Source organism: Cheilinus undulatus, linkage group 11 (genome assembly GCF_018320785.1).
Source record: "Cheilinus undulatus linkage group 11, ASM1832078v1, whole genome shotgun sequence".
NCBI lineage: Eukaryota > Metazoa > Chordata > Actinopteri > Labriformes > Labridae > Cheilinus > Cheilinus undulatus.
The window spans coordinates 19184068-19208364 of record NC_054875.1 but is presented as its reverse complement, the minus strand read 5'-3'; the positions used below and the strand labels follow the sequence as shown (position 1 = coordinate 19208364).

The 24297-nt window shown below is 37.5% G+C and overlaps 3 protein-coding genes across 4 annotated transcripts; 1 reads left to right on the top strand and 2 right to left on the bottom strand.

The window, feature by feature from the left end:
• Positions 1-4: 4 nt before the first annotated feature.
• LOC121518193 (chymotrypsin-like elastase family member 2A) lies at positions 5-6141 on the bottom strand. 2 transcript variants are annotated; one of them, XM_041800447.1, is made up of 8 exons: positions 5733-6141; positions 5442-5533; positions 5127-5224; positions 4213-4335; positions 3869-4005; positions 1141-1286; positions 324-476; positions 5-206 (listed from the first exon to the last, which is right to left on the bottom strand). In XM_041800447.1, exons 1-8 carry the CDS (start codon positions 5920-5922, stop codon positions 189-191), a joined length of 957 nt encoding a protein of 318 aa, XP_041656381.1. In that variant the 5' UTR covers positions 5923-6141; the 3' UTR covers positions 5-188. The 2 variants fall into 2 exon arrangements, with proteins under 2 accessions (XP_041656381.1, XP_041656380.1); XM_041800446.1 differs by lacking the exon at positions 5-206 and having other exon boundaries at positions 236-476.
• A 10-nt stretch (positions 6142-6151) lies between these two features.
• On the bottom strand, positions 6152-9184 carry LOC121518194 (chymotrypsin-C-like). Its single transcript, XM_041800448.1, has 8 exons — positions 9133-9184; positions 8925-9013; positions 8465-8562; positions 7908-8030; positions 7674-7810; positions 6837-6982; positions 6413-6565; positions 6152-6235 (listed from the first exon to the last, which is right to left on the bottom strand). The coding sequence occupies exons 1-8, from the start codon at positions 9170-9172 to the stop codon at positions 6218-6220; spliced, it is 804 nt and encodes a 267-aa protein (XP_041656382.1). The 5' UTR covers positions 9173-9184; the 3' UTR covers positions 6152-6217.
• A 1785-nt stretch (positions 9185-10969) lies between these two features.
• On the top strand, positions 10970-14225 carry LOC121517529 (chymotrypsin-like elastase family member 2A). The gene is made up of 8 exons (XM_041799363.1): positions 10970-11041; positions 11241-11329; positions 11418-11515; positions 12182-12304; positions 12463-12599; positions 13165-13310; positions 13524-13676; positions 14139-14225. The coding sequence occupies exons 1-8, from the start codon at positions 11005-11007 to the stop codon at positions 14154-14156; spliced, it is 801 nt and encodes a 266-aa protein (XP_041655297.1). The 5' UTR covers positions 10970-11004; the 3' UTR covers positions 14157-14225.
• The last annotated feature ends 10072 nt before the right edge of the window (positions 14226-24297 follow it).

The window sequence follows — 24297 nt, the reverse complement described above, 5'->3', positions numbered from 1 at the left end:
CGGAGTTAAAAATGCTTTTATTTGAAGTGTGCAGCACACAGAGTATTAAAGCTCTACATTGACAGTCAGTGGAATTGCACTCATTCGCACCACTAAACAGTACCTCTCTTCTTATTTGACAGATAAAAGAGAGTACGTTATCAATAACAGTTGTTCATATTTCTGCCAATAGCTCTTGAATATCTTCTTCAGTTGGTGGTCATAACCTGCAGAGTTAAACAGAAAACAATTATGTTAAGCTTCCTGTTTTTGAAAGCTGTGCTTTTGTTCGCCTCAGGTTTCATTGTTAAAGCTTGCTATGTGAAACCAATGATTCCCCTCACTGTGTTCATCCAGTCGATGTAGGAATTGACTTTTGTGAAGACGGTGGGTTTCTGGAACACATTGCAGCCTTGACCAGAACCAAAGCTCACAACACCATGGACGTCCCATGAGCCATCAGGGTTCTGACAGTTCAGTGGACCACCAGAGTCTCCCTGTGGGTCACCACAGTTGGTAAGCATCTTATTACAGACACTAAAGAGGCATGCAAACAAGGTTAATTTGGTACAACATTTCAATTTATCTTTATATGTCCAGAGATCTAGGATCCAGAGACTGGTGTTATATTTATTTTAAGGTTTTATTGTTTAAAGAAAACAAGCTGTTGTACTGTATTCTAATTTAAGTTCAGAGATTGAAGATCCAGAGAGCAGTGTTTTTTTTTTTTTTTTTTTTTTATAATACAAGAAAATAGATTTTGGCATATTTCAGTATGTTCTTCTCCCCAACACTTGATGTTTAACATTTTAAGTTATCAGAACTGTTTATTATAACCAGTGATTGAAGTGTGTTTGCCACTGACTCTCACTGAAGGTGGCATACATCTTGTTCAGTCGTCAGAGAGAAAGAGACTCAATAAAATTTTAGTTAACAGTGAAAACCTATATAATAAAATCAAAAATCAAAATCTTTATAGTCTACTTTATCCAAAAGGAAAATCCACAGGAAAGATTTGAAAAAGAACTGAATTGATAAGAAGAATGAATAATGGCATCAGGATTAATAAATTCTTATCATTTCCCATCCCTAATTGTAAACATGCCACAACACACTATCACTGACAGCTGAACTACTGTTGCATCTTTTATGTGAACTCACATTACAACCAGCAGTGATGCCATCACCTCCAGCACACACCATCTTGTCTGTTGCCAGGACGCTCCACCAGTCATGCTGTGAACAGATGTCATGGCTTACCACTGGAAGGAGGGCCTGCTGCAGGATGTCAGCTGGAGGACCATCAGCTGTGGGAAAAACAGGCTTAACAAGGGTAAGCATTATGATTTTGCTTATGGGGAGGTTCATTTAGGGGGAAGATGGGGGTCTGAAGACAGCACATGGAGACTGAACACAGATGGTATCCAGTGGAGAGAGTCGAAGGTGGAATTAAATACCAGAACAACAGTAATGTTACTCTAAAGACTGCACCGGGAGGGGACATGAGTCATTTAACCAATTGACTTTGGTTAAATCATTAGCAGTAGGAATAACACTGTGACAATGCTGTAGCATTGAGGCAGAAATCAAACAAGACAGTTGCACTTGAAAATACTTTATGTTTGACTCTGTTCACCATATTGAGGTTGTTTCTAAAAAGTAAAAATGTTGTGGTCTCAAGTTCTTAAGTTTTACATATTTTTGGTATCTAACAGTTATTACGATTTGACCACTTCCTCAACTTGAAGAAGTAAATTAAAGTAGATGTTAAAACTATGGAGGGACTGGTCTACATTTCAAGTATCAACAATAAAGCAGCATTTCAAAACCCATCAGATAACCCTTTAGAACAGATTTTTTAATCATTTGTTTGCCCAAGCTAATAGTTTTATTGATGGTGATGAAGATAACAAAACCGTCATGAGATAGTTGTCCTATTGAGCGTATTAAACATCGATTTTAACAGTTTCAGAGATTCAAGGCTTCATTCTCCAACAAGTGGTTCTTGAGAGGGAATGAAATGTGGTTAAGACAGCAATATCAAAAATACAACAACAAAAAATTTGCTCGAAATACTACATATAAAAAATATGTTTCCCGAATACAGAGTGAGAATAGACTATCTGGATTGTGAAACTTAATGATTCTGCTAAAAAGTCCGTAACGTGAATTTCTACCAAATAGAAGATTAAGGAAAGGCTACTCCAATGTCCATGTAAGTTGTTACACTTACCTAGTGAGGTCTATAATTAGCTGTATCAGCTTTTTCTTCTGGTTACAGTTTCAATACTAAACATCAATGTTAGCTTTTAGACATTTATTAGCTAACATTAAATAAAAGTAGGTTACTGTGATGTTCAAAGGAACATTAAGTGTTCTTGGTAAGACTACGCCACCTGCTGGTTAGTAGGGTTGCCAGGTCCGCAGTTTTCCTGTGGAACTGGGCTACTTCTAAAGTACTGCCGCGGGTAGATTTTTTTGGTCCGCTGGTTGAGCAGACCCATTTTTTATGTCTTGTTTATGAGTATTTTATATCTGTGGCAGAAAACTACTCTATTTACATTCAAGTACAACTAAAACAACCAGCAGAGAGGCAGGAAAACATGGAACACAGCACACAGACATAGATGCCACCCACAGAAAAGCAGAGTGTCTGCGGGCACTCAAGCAATATATGCAGTGTGGCAGAGGTTTTACTATATTATTTTGAATTTCAGCATAGGGCTTGGTTTTGGGCTAGTTTTTATCGGCCATTGGGCTGGTTTTGCGACACAGACCTGGCAACTCTGAGCAGTAGACACAGTGAGTTAGAGAGAGATGCCACTCTGTAAGTGTACGGACAGTTAAAAATAAACTCAGACACTGTGTAGCACGTCGTTGTAAGTCTTGTTCAGCTTGTGCTGCAGAAACATTACAGTTAAATCTGAGGTAACATTACTGAAGCTAGAATTTAATGCCTTTTTTAATGTACAGCATAACGGTGAAGCTTCTAGCCAACTCTAACAGCATTATCTGGTAAATAGCTGAATGCTAATGTGCCGTCATAGCTAACAGGTTCTCAAATACAATACTGTGTAGAACTTTTAGGCATGTTCAGGCCAAAAATTGAGGCTGATGTAGGGATGTAATGATGAGTGAGCCCGTCATAGAGCACCATCAGGCAGTAAGGAGGTTTGACACAACTCAGGTCGTGTTCTGGATGTCCTTGCATATTACCAGGGGCATTGGAAAATAATCTGTTGAAAAAAGAACCAAGTCCACACCTGAAGGGTGCATAGTAAAGTCAGGAGTGTAAATTTAACATGTAAATAGTCGATTTTTACACCGAGTCAGTGACTATACAGTCCTACTCTGCAAAGTGTAAAAGTTACACTCAATGTAGTTGAATTTCCAGAGTCAATTCAACTCTAGTACAATTTATTTTTAACACTGTGTTATGCCGTACTATGCTTAGTAATGTTAATTAACTTTAGCTCTTAGAGAAAAATTACACTCCTTGTGTTTTCTTACATTTGACATTGAGGGTTTTTAAGTGTTAATCTGGATTTACTCTTATAGAACAGCTCTTCATGAGTGTAAATCTGAGGTATTTTTAATTCAGTTATTTGCACAGTAAAAACACTTTTAATTCATAATAAATATTGATTTATTCCCCACATAAAACAACTGTAGCACTGTGGGGTATCTTTTGGCCACCATGGGACAGATTCATGAGAGTTCGCCCCATTGTAATAAGTGAGCTATTATCACAGTCAGGAAGTGACCAACTTAGTAGACAACTAAACTCATGGTGCAGAGGTGTTTAACATAAAAAAACAACAATAATTCAAGAAACATGGGCAAGTGCAGTATTGACAGTGATTCATTGTGCCAAGGTGTGCCCACTTACTGGAGAGGCGACCCCAGCCAGTGACATAGCAGGGAGCGCCATGGGGCAGGACCATGCCCTCGTCTGGGATGCAGGCAGGCATGATTGTGTCAGAGAAAGTAACAGGAGAAGACAGCTTGATGAGAGCGATATCATTACTGCAAAAGGCAAAACAAAACAAAACATTTAGAGAGATAATAAAATAAAACATGTTTTCTTCTGCATTAATGTCTTGCTGAACAAACTTCTTTATTCTGAGAAATACTAGTTCTGATGCTCTGCTTGCACATGGAGGAGAGCTGACTATGCTCTTCACCTGGAGTCATAAGTTGATATCATTCTGTGTGGGTTATTGCTGCTGTTACCGGCTGAGCAGGATGTTGTAATCCTCATGAGTAATGGTTTTAGCTGCCGTCAGAGCCATGGAGCCCTCCTCACTTGTCATCAGGCTGTGTTTACCCAGCTCCACTCTGTAGTTGTAGCGGTCACTGTGGGATAGCAGATGACAAGGTGTTTCCATGGGGAGATCAGAAAGTAGTATTGACTTCTCTGCTGGTGTGTACAAAACTGTGATTATGCTAAAGGTTGATTGCATTTGCAAAGCAGTCCTGTAGAGGTAATACATGGTTGTTGGGGTAACCAAACAATTAAGTGACTTTAAACTGTAAATATTTAGTATCTATGACTTTGGTGTCAGCAGTGTTTATATGACCAAAAAGCCTTATCAATAAAATGCTAGTATCTCTGCCAGACACTTTTTATCAATTTACTCAAAGACTTGTGACCAATGGTGCAGAATTTTTAAAGATATATTTTGGGGCTTTTATGCCTTTAGAGAGGAGGACAGTGGATAGTCAGAAACAGGGATAATAGAGGTGGGGTAAGACATGTGGGAAAGGAGCTGGACTAAAACCTGGTCAGCCCACATACATGGTGCACAACCCTACCACTAGGCCATCTCCACCCCGGTGCAGATTTTTCAAATAAGTAGGCACGTCCTTTCTTCTTTTTTTTTTTTTTTCCCTAACCAACAGCTCTGCCACAAGAAACAGCCTGGTTTTTAGTTTGGCATTTTAAATGTAAATGCTTCTATAAATTGTCTGTATTTAAGTATATCCTCAGCAGAGGTTCTAAACTTTTAATCAAAGAGTAATCTTCTTGTGCAACTGCTTTCAAACTGGTTTGTAACTATTTACAAAAAAGCTTTCCAAGGAGAACTGGCTTCTTTGTAGAATTGATAACAGGGATAGGCTTCCCCCTAGTGTTAAGTTTAACATACTTGATGCAGTGTGCAGCAGTGAGGACCCACTCAGAAGAGAGAAGACTTCCTCCACAGACATGCCTCCAGCGCCCACTACTGTCTGACTGGAGTGAGATCTGACAGAAGAGTGTGCATTCCTGAAGTTTAAAACATTACTTCCAAAAACAACAATTTGTTAAACAACAATTAATTAATTTAATCAATCATCTTTGTACTCCTTCCCTGGATGAGGGGGCACTGTCAGAAGTTCAATAATGGTACTAAAATGTGGGAAACTGATATGTCTATAAAAAGCCTGTGTGCATGTTGTTCTTCACTCTTTCTAGATCTTACCTGCCAGGGCCAGCTGTGGGGCCTGACGTCCTCTCCTGCCACCACTCTGCTAAGCATGGGGGGGGGGGGAGTAGGAAGACCACATCCATATGCTGAGAAAACGTTAGTAAAGGATATTCAAATTTTTCTATCAGGCTAGAAATAAAAAAAAGTAGTTTATAATGACTAACATTGACATCAAAATTAATACTTGAGTGAAGTGTAAATCCTAAACAGTTGGACTGTTAAAAAATATTGTTGATGTTATTTGAAAGAGAAATAGGGACCTTGAGATCATTGAAGCTGTCTTACCGGTAGTAACTACTAAAGTGAGAACCACTAGGCTCCTCATGATGTATGTTGTGTGGGTCAATCTTGTTTTAAGGACAAGGTTGTATTTATACTGTATGTAAGCAACTGGTAACCAGTGTAAAACAGTTCTGGGAAACCTTTTGACCCTTGCAACAAGACAAACAAGTACTGGGTGCTGAGGACACGGCATGTGGTGGGTGACAGGACTTTCCCATCACTGCTCCTAATGAGAACATTTGATTCCTTCATGCATTACCACTGATAAAGCATTGTTGGAATAAAGTGAACTGCATATCCAAGCTAGTTCCCAGGCTAAAGAGTCATCGTCATTTTTCTGGGAAACCACAACCCTGCAATTTTGAGAAAGTTTTAAAAAAAAATGTATCGAACAGAAAATGCAAAAGACTGACATTTCTTTATTTATAGTTCCAAACTTTATTTTTTTAACGTGCATATTTTTGTCTTGATCTCCAAAGTGTGTCTTCTCAATAAGTAGCCATATTCTGTGGAAGAGAAAACAAAGACTTACTAGAATGAGTGCAGTGTCAGGATGTAAGCAAACACAAAACATTCTTGATTGATTTGTGTTTTTGTCACTATACATACTGTTAAAACCTGTTTGAAACAGCAACAACTACAATAGTTATTCCAACTCTTAAACTCTGTAGTGATTGACTTACAGTGCTGATCCAGTCAGCGTAAGAGCTAACTTGAGTGAAGACTGTGGGCTTCTTGATGAGATTGCATTTGAGTCCAGAGCCAAAGCTGACAATGCCATGAACCTCCCAGGCACCGTCACTGTTCTGACAGTTCAGAGGGCCGCCTGAGTCACCCTGAGTCATGTGAAAGAAATCACAGTCAGGACAGAAACCCCCCAATAGTTACTTTCTCTTCCTGAAAGATCCAGGGGGCTCTCAAATTTATGACTGGATAAAAATTATGAATAAATGTTCAGTTTAATCGCATTATGTACAAAATAACAACAACAACAAAAAAACAGTGCCATGTTGTTGTAAAACTTAGAGGCAGTGCTCTAGTGCTCCTTTTTGTGGTTCACTGATGTCTGGGTCCATTGGGTAATGATGAGACTTTTTTCAAACTTACGTTGCAGCCAGATCGAACTCCATCTCCGCCTGCACAGACCATGGTCTCCTTCACCTGGAAGCCCCACCAGTCAGGCTTGCTGCAGGTAGCAAAGTCCACCACGGGCAGGAGAGCCTGCTGCAAGATGTCAGCAATGGGACCTCCAGCTGTGTGAATGGGACAGATATATCCAGTTTTAGTTCAACTCAGGTACATGGCTTAAACAGAACCTAACAAGACCATTTCATTAGGCCACAGCTTTAAGATCACCAGTCTTGTAAAAAGAACAAAATAAAAAATCAATTCTGTAGCTGTAAGAGTTTCAAATTTCAGAATAACAGACCAATCTGTAGTTGCAAAAAAAAAAAAAAAAAAACATCATTAACTTGTGAACTCTCCTCTATTTTACAAAAATGCTAGTTTTATTTAATTATTCTGCTTTACTAAAGTTTAGAACAATTATCCTGTTTTTAATAGTGCTGACTGCTCACCAAGTAAGAGCTAGTTATTGGTTTAAAGTGAGCTCTTCATGTCATTAAACATGAAATGCAACATTCCACTCCACTGATATCACTTCAGTGGTTCTCTTTTTTTGTTCCTTTTACATTTGAAACACATAACATTCCCCTTAATAGTAAAACAATTTCAATTAAAAGCTTAGACTCTGAGATAATACTTTGTTTAGTTAATCTGTCAAAAATATAAAATGAACCTACTGCAAAGATTGGTTACTTTGCTTCAACTTACACAGTAACATATAGTTTATCTTTGAGTTTTTTTATAAGCAGTGGTTAAGCATTCACAGCTTTTCGCGTTGAACTCAATATTCTGAGAGTGAGCAGTTAAATTAGCACGCACTGTAGAGGCGACCCCATCCAGTGACATAGCAGGGCTCATCATGAGGGAGGACGACGCCAGCAGCAGGAAGACAAGCGGCCATGATGTTGTCAGAGAAGGTGACAGGGGATTCCAGCTTGATCAGGGCGATGTCATTACTGAACAACAATAAAGTTGATTAATCATAGATCTACTATGTTCCTACCTGTAATGTTTATCTGCAAGAAAATCTTTCAGTCCGGTATCATATTCTACCGGATGAACAAGGGGTTCCACTTCTCATGCACAATGATGTCAGCAGTGCCCATGAACACAGCATCTTCCTCTGTTTCTACCAGGTTGTGCTTCCCCATGGCCACTCTGTACTCCCTGCTAGAGCTGAAAGTTGTCAGAGAGAAGAATATGAAGATCTTAAAGACATGGGTTATTGTTGCTCATCTATAGAAAGCTTAGCAAACAATCACTTGTCAATTACAGCCATGTGTTGTGTACAATTTAACCTCCATGTAAGTAATTCAATCTACTGTTAAGCCCTGCAAGTAAGAAGGGAAAATGTGTGCTTTGGGTCGGGATAATTCTCTCAACTGTTTAAAACTGTTTACTATACAGTTAACTAATTTTCAACCTTTGGTCATTTATCTATTCAAGAAACATCTAAAAGTAGGTAAAACATTTTAGAAATCTAACGTACTTCACAATTAACATTTATAATTTGTTGGACCCATTCCCACGTGTCTGATGTCTAGTGTCATTTTTTATGTCAGCTCTGTATTGGTAAATCATTAACTGTTTTGGGCTCCACAGTTTCCTACCTAATACAATGAGCAGCAGTGAGGACCCATTGGTCAGAGATCAGAGTACCTCCACAGGTGTGTCTCCACTGTCCCTGGCTGTTGTACTGCAGAGAAATCTAAAACACACATAAACACAGTCAGTTTTTGGCTCCTTTAGCCTCTCTGTAAGGTATAATGTTTTTATATGCTGTTTGTATGTCCTGATGGATGTTCATTCACAATTTCAGTTAAGCCTCTGCCATGTTTAAAGTCACAATTTTAAATCCCAGTCATATTTTGAGTCTGAGCTGATCTGATCTTCTGTTTCCTTTAAGGTATATGGAACTGCACTTTGCTTAATTTTTTAATCAATATGTCTTCTTGTCACACACTATGATTTTGAAGCTACAAATGTACAATTTGTTACTCTCTTAAAATCTACCTCTTAACTCATTAATAGACTGTTGATTTATTTTTGTGAGAGAGATTTGTATTTTACCTGCCAGGGCCAGCTGTGGGGTCTGACATCTTCTCCTCCAACCACCCTAGTCAACACAGGGGGGAAGGTGGGCACACCACACCCATAGGCTGAAAAGAGAGACAGACACAGACTTAAAAACTCAGAACAGATGCAAACAACTGTTTACCTGCATTACAAATAAATACAATGGTTGCAGAAGTTCTGTGTGTGTGTGAAATATCCCTACCACCAGCAACAAAGAGAGCAAGAAGCACAAACTTCATCATGTCTGCACCTACACAGTTTAGAGTCACACATATTTATACCTTTTATACAGTTATGCAACCTACAAAAACTGGACCAAGTTCTTGGAATTATTTTTTTTTTTTTTTTACTTCCTAATAGTGGGGTGGAGCAAGGTAAATATTGGACATAAATGCTGTTTAACTTCAGGACAAGGTCAGTGATGTAATGTCATGTCTAATTTTAAAATACCTTGTTAGAATTAAGGGTTGTTAAACTTTACATCAGGGATATTTACTCCTTAACAAATACTGTAAACCTCTCACCACGCTGATCTACTTTACACAATGGCCCTGCCACCTTTCTGTAGCAACCATTTCTGTAATAACACTGAATTGGTCCTGTGAATGGACTGTACTGCATTAAGCAGTACACTTAATACTGTAGTATCTGAAGTTACACTTATTTTGCATATATCTACATAAATACAGGCCCACTAACTGTTAATGTTTAAAAATTTAGTTGAAAAGTTTATAATTTATGGGAAAACTGCATCTGATCTATAACTTTTAAAGAAAAGGTGTTTGTTGGGAAACATACAGTGCTTAACAAATTTATTAGACCACCCTAACCCTAACCAAAGTAAGGTTTATGCCACAGCTGCCCTCAATTAACAGCACTGGTAAAAACCAAAATAATTTTTTTATGTTTCTGCAATGGTTAATATACCAATATGTAGGAGCTTTTTAACCCAAATTATATTTTTAATGCTAAAATATAATTATTATTGTTATCCATGAATTTTCAAATTTACTGATTTACAAAAAACTGAAAAAATAGTAAAGCACATTATTATTTCTTGATTAATATGTCAAATTGTACTTATTTACTTGCATTCTTGAACAGAAAAATGACTTTTAGTGGTTGAATGTTATGCTTGATTAGTTTCTGACTTCTTAGAGAAGCCCAGTGAGCCAGCTCAAATTTGGGTAAATTCATCATTCCCATTCAAAATGGTAAAATGTGGAGACCTCACCGAAAATAAAAGAGTCCGCATTAAAGCACTTCATGATGCTGGATGGTCTCTGAGACAAATATGACAGGTGGTCTAATAAATTTGTTAAGCCCTGTAAATCTATAACTTTCATAACAACTACCCAGTTTAGGAATATTAAAGCAAAATACCAACAATATCAACAGAACATGCATGCTGGCATATATTTAAAAACACTAAAATAAAGCTTTATAAAAAAAAAAAATAAGATAAATGCAAAGACAATGTAATCTATTTTTATTACCTTAAATGCAAATGTTTTCTATCAATTCAAAGACTGAGTTTGGATTCATTTAAAATATATATATATATATATATATATATATATATATATATATATATATATATATATATATTCCTATACATGTCATGTATTACAGTTTTTTAAGAAGTCCATGCTTGATTTCAGTCTTGTTCTCTGAGACTGGGTGTAAATATAAAACAGGGACATTAAAAGTAAAATCTTTGTTGCCTCTTTGCCTTTAAAAGTCTTGCAACAAGCTTTGAGTAAGCACTGTGAATATTCACATAAAGTTGTACTTTAAGTTATATTGATATCTTTCTTATAAATTATAAAATGGAAAAAGCTGATCAGACTCAGGTGGCAGTAGGACACCTGTGAGGTTCACACAGAGGTTAAGTATGAGAGATAAGGTGTATATTGGGATATCTGTGGTTACTTATCTCCAAGGTTGAGTTATTTTTCCCACCAACTTTTCCTGGTTGCACCGAGGCAAATGTTAAGTAACACATTTCAGGTGTGTTAAAGGAGTATATAAAAGTGGAGTGTGTGCCACTGAACTTCTGCTGAAGACAGTCACAATGATGTTCGTGATCTTGGCTTTGTTTGTCGCTGGTGGTAAGTGCTGATACTAATCATTAAATGAAATGTGTTGCCAAAGACTATTGTCAACATTTTTTACATGAAGTGGTCTGGGAATTTGTCTGGGAATTTAGTGTATTGAGGCCTATGTAAAATTAAAGAATTGAATCAGTTTTATAGTTAAAAAATACCACTTGGTCATACTTCACTAAAAAAATTTGATTTTGTTCCTCAGCCTACGGGTGTGGCCTGCCCACCTTCCCCCCTGTGGTAACCAGGGTTGTTGGTGGAGATGATGTCCGTGAGAACAGCTGGCCCTGGCAGGTAAGCTACTTTAACACCTCTCCTTTAAATTCTGTATCATCTCTTAGGTCATATAACATTCACATTGTTTTTTTTCTGCCCTCCCCAGGTGTCTCTGCAGTACAGGAGTGGTAGCAACTTCTACCACACCTGCGGAGGTACCCTGATCTCCAACGAGTGGGTCCTCACTGCTGCTCACTGCATTGGGTATGGCTAAAACTTTAAAGCAATCTCAAATCAAAAAGATACATCAGGCACAGAGGGCAAAGAGATCCAGGCCTTTGGTATTCATTGTACTTCCAAAGCCAGGTTCAAGAAGCAGTTGGAAGAGACAAATAAGTTTGGATTTTATTACCTCTAAACTTTGTTCTCATTCATTAAGATAATACATTTTTAAAAAGGAGTAGGGTGGCCTAGTGGTTTAAGGCACACCCCATGTATGCGGGCAGCCCAGGTTCGAATCCGGCATGTGGCCCTTTCCCGTATGTCTCTCCCCCACTCTCTCATCCCTGTTTCCGATACTATCCACTGTCCTCTCTATCAATAAAGGCACAAAAAACCCAAAATAAATCTTCATAAATAAATAAATAAAAGTAAAAAAAAAAAAAATAGATTAGTTTGTTGAATAAAGGCCCTGATGAGCTGTGGACTGTAAATGTTCTTACTTGTATTTAATGAAAACATTGAAGAGGTATGGTAGTAATTTACAGTGGGTTTTGATTTTAAATAAACAGTTTTAGCAGCAATAATTCCACAGTAATATGGTAAGTACATATGACCTTATTACCAGATTAGAATTTCTAATGAGTCTTCTTGGAAGATCCTGTAAAAACATCCCTATCCTTTTTTCTTTTTCTTTATGTGACTGAGCAGCAGCCGCACCTACAGAGTCTACCTTGGCAAGCACAACCTAAAGAACAACAATGAGGCTGGCTCCATTGCCATCAGCCCTTCCAAGATCGTTGTTCATGAGAACTGGGACTCCTACAGAATCCGGTGGGTTCATTCATTTAGCTCATCTTCTAGAGGGAACACATACAGTGATGTGCTTCTCTGTCTTTTGTTGGTAGTATGTTCTTGTTCTTTCAGTGCTTCAGTGTTGTAATGCTAAATGTGATGTTTTATTTCTTAAACTTAAACTTGGTTTGCTCCAGTAACGACATTGCCCTGATCAAGCTGGCCACTCCTGTCACCTTCTCTGACACCATAATGGCTGCCTGTCTTCCCAACTCTGGAGAAATCCTGCCTCACGGAGCTCCCTGCTACGTCACCGGCTGGGGCCGTCTCTGGAGTAGGTTCTTTACTGTCAGCTAAGACTGGGGTCCCTAATATCCTGTAAAGCATTAATGTTCAAAAAAGTTACCTATCAAAGATGTGTATAAAGTAACTTTTCTTCACTAACTTATCTTTTATTGATTAATCCCATTACAAGTTACACATGCCTCTTTAAAAGTTATTAGCTATTCAATGCAATGCTAAGTCAATAAAAAGCTGTTCAAAAAAATTGCTATTCAATGCAAAGTTAACAATAGAGTCCAGTAGAAAACTGAGTCTTAGTTTTTTTTTTTGTCATATTTCTTGACTTGTCTTGTTACGATTGGATGTTGCCTTTTCTCAGCAAACATCAAAATTTACCTCTTGTAACACAGAATTGTAACATTTTAAACAAGCTTGTTTAAAATATTGTATTATTTCTCTGTTACTCTTCACAAAACTTTGGAAACTTTTTATTTCTTCTTTGTTTACATATTAAATTGAGATTTGTTTTTTGTTTTTTTTTTCTAATGGACACTGCTGAGAAAGTGCGGTGTTCTGTGAGACATTAATCTGAATGCCTGTTTTTTGTTTTTCTAAAGCTGGAGGTCCTATCGCTGACATCCTGCAGCAGGCCCTCCTCCCTGTGGTCGGACACTCTACCTGCACCAGGCCTGACTGGTGGGGAAGCCTGGTCACCAGCAACATGATCTGTGCTGGAGGAGATGGAGAGCTGGCCAGCTGCAATGTAAGTTTGGTTTATTTTTGAGCGTTTTTTTTTTTTTTTTTTCATTTGGATATTTTTTAGATACAGTATAACTTAGTAACTTATTTCCAGCCTTACACTCGGGCAAATCCTATATTACAGTACATCACTACAATTCAAATAGATTGCTTTATCAAACAATTTGTCATCCCCTGGTTCATTCCAAGTACCATACTTGTCTCTGACCCTTTTCAGGGAGACTCTGGTGGTCCCCTGAACTGCCAGAACCCTGATGGCTCCTGGGATGTCCATGGTGTGGTGAGCTTCGGCTCTAGCATGGGCTGCAACTACCCCAAGAAGCCTTCTGTCTTCACCAGGGTCAGCGGCTACATCCCCTGGATCAACAATGTAAGTGAGAAAAAGCATTAGGCAGTTAAACATTTGTCAAAAGGTTTTTAATGATATTCTTACAAGTCAGCTCATTTTAGTTTTGTTTTGGCTCAAGCAGAAAATGCTAGAACATTTCCCCAGAATTAGAGGTACTTACTGTGTAATAACATATAAATCAAGCCTTAAATCATCAATAGTCAGCCTTTGTTTATGCTCATTACATGGGTATTTTTAATTAAATGAGATAATGTGTATTTTTCCTTTATTTAATTTCAGACAGAATGATCTTATATTGTGTTTTTAAGTTTTAAAATGAAAGAATCAAAGTTTTGAAATGCCCCAGTATTTGTTGTCTGATGTAACTTTAAACTTCAGCTCAACAGAGCAGATGACACATTTTGTACTAAAGAAGCATAGTCTCTTTGGTGCTATCTAGTGGAATGTTCTAAAGCATTCTTTTCATTCTTTCTTTTATTCCAGGTGATGACCAGCTACTAAGATGTGGAGGGTTTAAAGTCATTGCATATTTTGCACTTGACCATCAAATAAAGAACAGAGTGAATAACACACTGGTTTCTGTGTTCTGTGTCTTTTGTGGTCAGTCTGATTTTGCTAGGCTAACTTAACATATTTTGCAAAAATGTCTTTTCATCAAATGTGCATTTAAAAACACATGTCACTATCTCAAATACATAAGTCCATCTGAACAGTAGATTCACAGTCTGCTATGAGTTTGGTTCAGAAATAACAACAGAAACTTGATGATATGTTTTATTTCTAAGACTCTGCCAAGAGTTTTTTGTCTCCATCTTTAATATTTAACAAGTCCTCCATATTTTTTCCCAGTCAGTGGCCATCAGTCTTCATATAACTCAGCATTCATGCAAAAGGCTTTCTAGCAACTTAAAATTGAATGCAAGCCAGGTATCTGTAGTAGAGTTTATTAGTCAAAACTCAAGTATGTTTGTTCTTTCAGTTGTCAAACTTAAACCATAGATGGTTCTAAAACGGTATTGTAACAACAGTATACATGCAAGAGAATAGCCTATTACATATTTTCTTTTTTAAAAGTGCTCTTTAAAAAGGTTTGAATTCTCTTGCCATATTTTTTAAACTTGTACATCATTATCTTTTTTATTTAACCATAGTCCTGCCAACTTGTATACAGGGCTTCTTCTTTAATCTTAGCCCTGTTATGTATAGACTGGACTTCAAGGATAATTTTCCCTGCGTCTTATACTCCTCTAACAATTTATGTCTCTTTTGAAGTTGTTAACATATCATTCAAGTAGCAGTTGTAATCAACATTGCGCTTGCTAGTTATTAACATATTTATCTTTGTAGCCTAATAAAATACTTTAAAAGTATATTTAAGTAATGAAAGTCTAAACATATTGGATTTTTTGTTAATTTACGAGTGCTTCTGCCAAATTAAGCCCAATGCATTTATCAGGCCGTTACCACCACACTTGATGGTCACACTTAATGGTAGTAGTGTGTCATCATGGATAAACTTCCCCATTCTTGCATGACAAGGAATAAAAGGTGAACAACTTAACCCTACCTGGATTTAGAAGGATTAAGAAGTTTATATTTGTGAACATTTACAAGTGCTGTCACTCTTTGTAAGGCATAATGCTTGGATAAGCTTCTATAATAATGTAACTTGTTGATAAGGGATTTCAGCATTACAGCATTGATGGAATTGGCACTTTTGGCTTTTGTTAAAACAAAGACAAAAAGAGCCAAACTGAGAACACAATAGGCCAAAATGCAACCTATAAACAACAAGCCTATTTTTTCTTTTTTTTTTTTTTTACTCAGTATTACATTTAAGAGCTGCCAATCTGGTAAGCTGATGTAAATTAAAAAAGGAAAGAAAAAAATCCTGTTTAACTATTGTCATTGGCAGTTGTTTTTTGTGTTTTTTTCACCTCTAACAGTCAAGTCCATGTGTTTCGGACTCATTGTATATGGGTGGGACAAGTTCCACCCCTTCAAATATAAATAATTTGGACATGCTCACTTTAATGGTGTCATAAACTCATCATATCAGCCTCTCCACCCTGGGCTATTTTCAAGAGTGCTTTAAGGCCAGTCCAGTCAACTGTCTCAGTAGTTTGAAATGTTTGCTTTCCCAGAAACATGGATATGGGGAGATTTTAAAAGATGTTAAGTTGACTAAGTTAGCACTGTAGAGCCGCTTGATTCAGCAGACTAAGCAGTCTCCGGTAAAAGTGGGTATATAGCTTCCACAGCCTTCCTGATTCATAGCATGTTTGTAGTCCCAGGTAATGATTTCCTGTGACTAAGTAGGCTATAGCTAACTATTTTTTAAAAGGGAGATCAACTCATGCATGTTTGATGACCTATCACATACCCTACTGTTTTTGTAACGGGGATCATTTTAAGCCAAATACAGCACAATTAATTATAATTATATCAAAATATTAAAATATAATGCTTAACAACCACTACATCTTCTCCATAATGACCTACAAAATGTGTGTCATGCTATTGCCAGATAAAAAAATCTAAAAATGTTATTCATACAATACATCAATATGTACGAAATAGTATCTTTCCAACACAGAAACATTATTTAAAACTAATTTAGAATTTTCTGAGTTAAGGGAATCACTTAACCTTGCAAAGTAGATGGATTCGCCCGTTTCAGTTGTGCTGCTATGGCCAGTTTATCAGAACTTGACATTTCCCCATAAAAAGAAGAACAAAGAAAAGCACTGAGTTGTTTTCTTTTCCTGGCAACAGCGTACCTCTGATTGGCCCGTAAAGATATGAACCCTCCGAGTTTTTTTTTTTTTTTTTTTTTTTTTCCCCAAACACTGTCTATGGGTGGTTTTCCAAATCCACCTGGCATTTCATGTTAGGAATAACTTGCATTCGCGTAGGCTGTCCTACTACTATTACTACTACTCTTACTACAACTATTTTAGGTCCCTATGAATACTTGTGTGACAGAGCTTGACCCGGCCACAGAGAAGGGGACATTTAATTGATCAAACCCCCAAAGAAAGTGCCTTTTTTGTAACTTTCGTCTACAAGCCACGGCGGAAAAAGCTCTCAAATCAGCTGTGAGGTAGACATCCTGCCAACAGGTAAATGCAGAAGTAACTAATTGTTATCCCAGTGAGGGCTTGTGCTTCTCTACAAGGCCAATTGATGCTAAATGCCCAGTCAAATGATGATGACATCTTAAAATACTAGTATTTTACAAATACAATATAAAGCTTCTGTCCTGGCAGGCATAATTTTCCCGCTAAATGTTGGTAGACAGACCAAAAATAGAAACTTTTTGAATACATCTTTCGGTGTTTAGGTGGGGCATTCTTAGTAAAGTTATTCTTCAACATGCTAATGTGTTTTCTAAGCTAGTGCTGGTCTTTTGCTAGCATGTTGTGGCACCGTTTTTTCCATTAATCCCATCGGCGCGAATGGTATATTACAAACTTTTACAGCTAAAAGTTTCATTTGAGAGACATTAGGATGCTGGCATCATTACACCCATAAGAATTTTTACTGACATCTTTGAGAATTTCAAAATTAAATATCGAAAAAGGGGATGGGTATAAGACAACTATCGCCACTTTACAAGAATTAACTACAGGGGTCTAACATCCCCTAAGAATATGCTCTCATAATTTATGCAGAAACTATCATTATAACTATTTTCTGTGTTGTGTGATCTTTACTCACAACCCTAATAACTGTCCTGTCTTTATCTGGAAAGATCTCATTTATAACTATGATGCTCCAATAATTACCTACAGAGAACAACTGTGTCCTTATTTCCTCCCGGGGCTCATTTGCACCTTAATTGTCATTAGTAAATTTGTCAAACAAGTCATGGTAGTTAAAAGAGCAACCTAATTATTTAATTTTCCATTACTGTGTTTTGTGTAAAGTTTTTTTTTCCATTGTATTTTCATTTCATATTATAAGCTTTCACCTTTACTACTTTTACTTCTCACACAACCTTTAAAAAATAATAAAATCGATATTGTTATTGATTTAGTAATTCATTTTGGCAAGATCAGCATTAAAGAAGTATGCCTGACGCATTATTAGCTTCATTGATATGCCAACAGAGGTTTAAAGAGGCTCCTAATTTTTTCTTTTACTTTAAAGGATTTAGAAGGACTTTAACCTATGTCTAATTTACATTTACTTAAAAACACCACTTGAAAGATGGCTCATGGATCATGCTTCTGCCTGCTTAAAGGCTTGCAAATCAAGACTGATACGAATGTTTTCTAAAGCACTTGGAACATAAAGCAACACAGAAAACAGGCTGTTGTCTCCTAATATCTAGAGTCTTTTGGAAATGCTTTTCATTAGATATTCTTATTTGTTTATAAAACTGATTTTGATCTCTTGAGAATAAAGCATTGGAAAGATTTTTGTTATTGGTCAAAATGATGTTGAACTTTGCACATTTTTTTTTTCTAAGGAGAATCGCATCTTTGATTACAAAAAGCAAATTATCTGTCATAGAAATGTGATGAATAGCATGAACTCTGGAATAAATGTAATCACATGGCTTTGCCCATTTACAGGTCGCCATGAGTGGAATTCAACAAAAAGACACCTCCCACTACTGGCCATATGCAGTGGAGTTTTGCAAGACAGGTACATTTTATACTTAAAGAGATTGAACAGAGGATGAATGGTACTGATTCATTCTAGCAGGTGATTTCTGAGCAAATATTTGTGTGGCTCTTTGCATAAAACAATTTTTTACATCAGAAAAATTTGAGAAACTTGTAGGAGTGGTAAATGATCACTGTGTATCACAATGAAATGATGTGCTTTTGCCACAAGGGGGCAACAGAATACTGTTTTGGAGCCCTATCATGCTTTGGAGAGAGAGTGCTTACACTTATTTATGAAGCCCTTTTTTTCTCCAAAAACATAAAGAAGCCCCTCTCAGTCCCTTTCATCAAGAATTCTTAATGTTTAATAAATTAAAGCTCAGATACGGTAAATAACAATGTAGTCATATATTACTGTATTCAGCATATAAGGATGTATATTTTACGATTAAATTAGCTCCCTTGTCATACACATTTTCAACACAATTTTGCTAGAGTAGTTTGCAATTGTGCACAGTATCTTATGTATGGTCATGAAAATAGTTTAACAAATGTTTTCCTTGAAAAGAAACTCCTTGAAAAGAAAGTCACTAGCAGGTGTAAGGCTTCCAGTCCGTGTACTGAACCCTACAAGCAGTAATGTTGAACAAATGTAACCTTTCAGCTTCTCCTGTGCTGAGATGAGATGTTTTTAGCACTCTGCAGAATTCCTGGATGAGTCTCTTGCTTGGCGTAGAGTAGACCCTAGCCCATCTGTTACTGTGTCTAGGGTTAGAAGTCTTCTGACTGCTACACATGTTGGTGGCCTCGGGGTGTGGGCAGAATGTTTGGGTGTGAGATGGATGCTGCGATGAGCTGTGAGGGTGAACATTTGGCCTATGTGGGGACCCTTTGCATTTACAGTTTGTTCAACTTTACTTGAACTCATTCTATCTGAAGCATTCCTCTCACAGGCCATCTGTTGGACTCTTTACAATTTTATCATTGCTTGTATCGCAGGAATATTGATATTTCTATTTTGATAACATTTCAGTAAGTATGTCACAGCTGAAATCTTCATGTGAAAGGGGATATAAATGTAATTACTTCATTAAGCTCTGGTCCCTGCCACTGAAGTAATAGTCAGGGCTTGGCCCGAGAGACAGCACAAGAACTGTTCAGTGTCCATATCAACGCCTGGACCAGTGTTTTATCATTGACTTGTTTCCAAAAAACATTATTTAAAGCAACACTGTGTAACTTTTCACCTTAAACTAGCAATTTTCAGGTTAATCTGATAGTGTTGACTATCACCTTGTGGAATGGCATCTAACCCATGACCACAGGGGTAGATGCAGTGGTTGTCTGCTTGCAGCACTTTGTAAAATTGTGGGTGGATGGCGGTTCTCTTGCAAGTGTGCATAGCATTATGGCATTAGTTCACACACCAGCCTTCTTCTCAGTGTTAAATGGAAGAAGATAGTAAGTAAGGTAGTAGGTGACAAACAGAGAACGAACAAGCAAGAAGCTGGGCTTTATGAAACAGTAAGCTGCTGATGCTGTGCTGGCCATGTAGCTGTTGGGCTGCTGTAAATTGGTTTTACTACAGCACAGCAAGTATTCTGATCTGACCCTTGGCTTTTAGGAAAGTTACAATCCAATAACAGAGGGTACAACCCTGTTGGTAATATTTCTATCAGATTGTGACATGATTTTAGGCAACTTTGTTGTCAGTGTCACTGTTGTCTCATGTTTATTAGCTTCAATAGTCCTTGTGTCAGAGTTGTCCTTCTCCTTTTCAGTTTAAGTTTGTTTTTTAAGTTTGGAATCCTATAAACCTAGATTAACTAGCATAATAAATTACCTTCCCATAAGCTTTTTAACTATTGCAGACAATGTGGTAACAGTTGAGTAAACACAAATGGTAAATAGTTGGGGTGTAACGTTAGGGAAAAATTTCGGTTCGGTACGTTTTTGGTACAGTAATTAAAGCCAATAAATTATAGATTTTAAAAAAAAAAATGGTATTAAATTGCATTAAAATAAATAGGCTGAATTAACAACATTTGAATTATTAATGATGCAACCTCCTTCCAAAAGATCCTTAATTAATAAAAATGTTAATAAATAAATACATTTTTGAATTACTAGGTTATTTCAGTATGTATAGACATATTTATACTAGGGCTGTCAATAGATTAAAAATTTTAATCACGATTAATCTCACAAATGTCATTGTTAACTTGAGATTAATCACTAATTAATCACACTTTTTTATGTGTTCTAAATGTACCATGTAGGACTATTTCTCAAGATTTAAATACCCTTATCAACACAAGTGGAAAAAAACGCTTTTTCATGTGAATGTTTGTTCATTTCAACAACCCAAAACAATGACAGATAATGTCCAAAACGTTCTCTAGACTAAGCTCAAATGTACTGAACACTCCAAAAATCTGCTGAGAGCATAACATGATAAATTAAAGCCCAACAAGGACAACAGATGGAGATAGTGACCTTAATGTAACATAACTGAATGATACCACAATGCAGAGTTAATTCCTCTGTTGTTCTCAGTAGCTTAACACAGAACAGCAGATCTCATCATGTCATATTGACATAAAGAGCATGGTCAGTGAAGTTTAAATCACTCAAAGATCATTCCTGATCCTTCATACTAAAGCAGAGAATTTCTGCCTCACATGGGGGAAATAAAGGCTCACAATCATCCCTTTACACCAAGAGGACTCACAACATGATGATTCAAAAAGAGAGACTAAACAGAGTTAGATAATTACACTACAGATTATGGGGAGAAGTCAAGTCTTCACTGAGAGCTCAGCAGTAAGGCACAGACACATCTAATGGTGTTTCACTGTTCTGACTAACTACCTGTGGTCAGAGGTGAGTAAGGTGGACACATCTGCCCTACTCTAGAGAAAAGGCAAGTAATTACTTAAAAAATGTCTGCTATTATTTATCATTTTATTTTTAAATTAAAAAGTGGTGCTGACACCACCATGATGGTAAGAAATTACTGTCATCAGTCCAGTAGATTTGCTGGAATGATGTCAATATACACAAATTTGAAGCTGCTTTTCAAAACTCATGAACGCACAAAGTATAAAAAGTCTAAGTGGAGAACTTTTAAGGTGTAGTAAGAGGACTTGACCATCTTCTCATTCTTCAGATCATAGAGGAGCTGCAAATTTAATCTCAAACCATTTTTTTCTTCATAAATAAAGGGGGCCCGCAGTCTAATTATATTGTTTAGCTTATGTTATAATACTCTACAGAGCTCATTCACTGCTTCACTCTCAGGCTCACCTGTAAAACCTTTGCTCACCTGCTCTGTCTCCTCCTCCTCCTCATGATAGCTGTATTCACCAGAGTCAGACAGTCTCCTACTGCAGAGTCTTTGACACTTTTGCAGCATCTTGACTGACTGTGTTTTTTTTTTTTTTTTAATTTAGCGTTTATTTACAGTTTCAATCGATCGTTTTAGTAAGTTCCGTTTTCTCTGAATACTTTCACTTTCAAGCAGGAGCGGAGTGGAGATAGGAGAGGGCTAAATGGAGATGTGAACAGACCAGTTAACAACAGTCAATATAAAGGGTCAGCGCAGCTGTAGAGCCAGTTCATAGCAGATATAAATAAATGAATAAATCATGCTGGCCCAAAAATGAGTCTGTCCTCAGGGAAATGCCCGGTATGCCAGATAGCGAGTCTATCCCTGCTTGCAGAGTTGTCTGAGCATCTCTGTTGTCAACAATCCAGCATGGCTAAGGGGGCGGCTCTCTACATTGCTGGTGTGTTTGTAGAGCTATTTAAGACTCTATGAACTCCTGGTAACTCAGTTCATATCAACAGTAGGAGTAGAAAACTTCAGTTTTATCTGACGTCTGAACCTGCCATTCAAAGGTCTCTATCCTTTATCCATTTCTGCTTGCTTACACTGCATCACGACGGCGCCGCTTCCTGATCTCGCAAACTATGGGATGGGTTGAGGGTCACACAGAACACGCATCATGCGACAAAAAAAATAGTGGCATTAAAAGTAATTTGAGTTAATGCAATATCAATGCGTTAACAACCGTAAATTGGCTTAAGTATGCTAATTAACGTCTATCCTGCTGATTTCAACACGGACTTCAGCACTGGATTACTTTTTTAACCAATGGGACCTACTACAAAGTTTGGGAGAACTTTTCACAGCCCATCTTGGTGGATAAAGAGGTTAGAGCCGTGGGAAATCTGAGGATAACTTTACCTATGAAGGTACATTTAGAATTAATATGATTCACAAAACCAGAGCACCATTGTTATAGTAAAAAGATCGTAAATCATGGGAAGTTCATAACCGGCTGGTGAGACTTTTTGTCGTTCCTCCTCATTACAGTGACGATCTTGTTTGAGTGGTGACTTTTCAAATGCTCTGATTGATCCGCTGGACGGCGTGCTGTCAGCGACACACCTGCTGAATAATGTCAGTGCTACTGTTGTTGTCTTTATCCACTGTTGTATTTTACTGGGAAACAAAGATTTCCTAAACAGGACAGTTTCAGCTGGGAATATTCAGGCTGTTGCTGTCATTTGCTGTGGTCGTGTGGTTGCCAGGACAGTGTGACAGTAAGTTGTTCTCTGGTTTTCCGTCTGTGTATGAGCTTCATTCAACATGTATCCATTTGGTACGTGTCTGTATCGTACCGAGAGGCCCATACCGAACGATTATTGTACGAATACATGTACCTTTACACCCCTAGTAAATATACTTGAGCTTGAATTGCCATTTCTTGTCGTCTGACTACTCAGAGTGCTTTTAAACTGCAGGTCAAACCTGCCTATTAGACCCATTCATGTCACATTCACACACTGATGGTGAAGGCTGTGGTTCATTTGACCATCAGTATTAACTAATTCCATCCATACTCATCCATACACATTCAAATACCACTGATGCAGTGGTGGGAGCAATTTGTGGTTACTGAAGGTGTCTTGCCAATGGACACAGTAATATGCTATTGTAGGAGCTGGTGATCAAACCCTCAGCCCTCCAGTTGAGTGACGACTGCTTCTATCTAGTGCCATAGTCGCCACATACACATGCACACATTTGCAAACAATCGGCTGTAGACACTAGAAGAGTCATATTTGTAAAAAGCTGTTAACATTACTACAGTTTGTAAGTTGTAATGGTTCTTCTCCCTCTCACAATGTTTTTGCCAGCTTTCCCTCTCTCTGTTTTTTAGTTAGCAAATGTATGTTGTCTGTGAGGGTAAGGCATCAGCACTTTTGAGTGTTTTACAGTAGTGCAGTTGCACTCAGAGACCTTTGTTTGGCACCAAAGCACACCAAATCAAATTCCTACGTATTGCTGTTTCAAGTGTGCAAAGTATCAACCACAGTAAATTCATGTAAAACTGACTCTATTTCCTGTAGTCTCTTGTTTTTAACGTCTGGGTGTGCAATCGCCCCCTTCAAAGAGGGCCATGAGATCACAGTCACTTTTACTTTTTGTAATAGACCACTGTGTGTGAGAAGGGCTGTGGGTGTGATGTTGTGTTGGGGACATTTAATATGTCCACTTGTCAGCACATTGACGTTTCCAGTTTTCTAAGCAGGATTATTGGCAGAGAGGATCCCATTGTTGCTCCTCAGTAATTTATAGTTCATTGCTGAAGTTATATTCAATTCTAAAAGCACACATGCAATATCACTTCTTCCTGTTTTATTGTTATTCTAATTAGATCCACAATTCTTTAGGTCAGATCTTTATATGTTTCTGCACTCGTGCCATGGGGGTGTGTCTGTCATTTTAAGCTTTAAACACAAGCTCCATCTGTCTTAGGCCTTGGCAGTGCCATGCACTTTTTTAAGCATGAACTGGTCTTGCAGTGGAAAACAGACATGCAGGCAGTCAAAATTGTACTTTTATATCAACATAGTGGCATTGTAAAGTTTTGAAAAGTATTAGTGTTGACTCTTATGCTGTGCTGTTTAAGAGGAGGTACAGTTAGGAAAAGCACTATTAAAATGTTGCTGTCTAG

What these genes read in the sequence shown, in the direction of transcription:
- LOC121517529 (XM_041799363.1), top strand. Translation starts at nt 11,005, where the DNA reads ATGATGTTCGTGATCTTGGCTTTGTTTGTCGCTGGTG. An exon ending in ACTGCTGCTCACTGCATTGG is followed by an intron (nt 11,516 to 12,181) that starts GTATGGCTAAAA and finishes GTGACTGAGCAG; the next exon opens with CAGCCGCACCTACAGAGTCT. An exon ending in CGGCTGGGGCCGTCTCTGGA is followed by an intron (nt 12,600 to 13,164) that starts GTAGGTTCTTTA and finishes GTTTTTCTAAAG; the next exon opens with CTGGAGGTCCTATCGCTGAC.
- LOC121518194 (XM_041800448.1), bottom strand. Translation starts at nt 9,172, where the DNA reads ATGATGAAGTTTGTGCTTCTTGCTCTCTTTGTTGCTGGTG. An exon ending in TGGAACCCCTTGTTCATCCG is followed by an intron (nt 7,811 to 7,907) that starts GTAGAATATGAT and finishes ATTGTTGTTCAG; the next exon opens with TAATGACATCGCCCTGATCA. An exon ending in GAGTTCGATCTGGCTGCAAC is followed by an intron (nt 6,566 to 6,836) that starts GTAAGTTTGAAA and finishes CACATGACTCAG; the next exon opens with GGTGACTCAGGCGGCCCTCT.
- LOC121518193 (XM_041800446.1), bottom strand. Translation starts at nt 5,922, where the DNA reads ATGCCGTGTCCTCAGCACCCAGTACTTGTTTGTCTTGTTGCAAGGGTC. An exon ending in ACTGCTGCACACTGCATCAA is followed by an intron (nt 4,336 to 5,126) that starts GTATGTTAAACT and finishes GCTATCCCACAG; the next exon opens with TGACCGCTACAACTACAGAG. An exon ending in TGGCTGGGGTCGCCTCTCCA is followed by an intron (nt 1,287 to 3,868) that starts GTAAGTGGGCAC and finishes TTTTTCCCACAG; the next exon opens with CTGATGGTCCTCCAGCTGAC.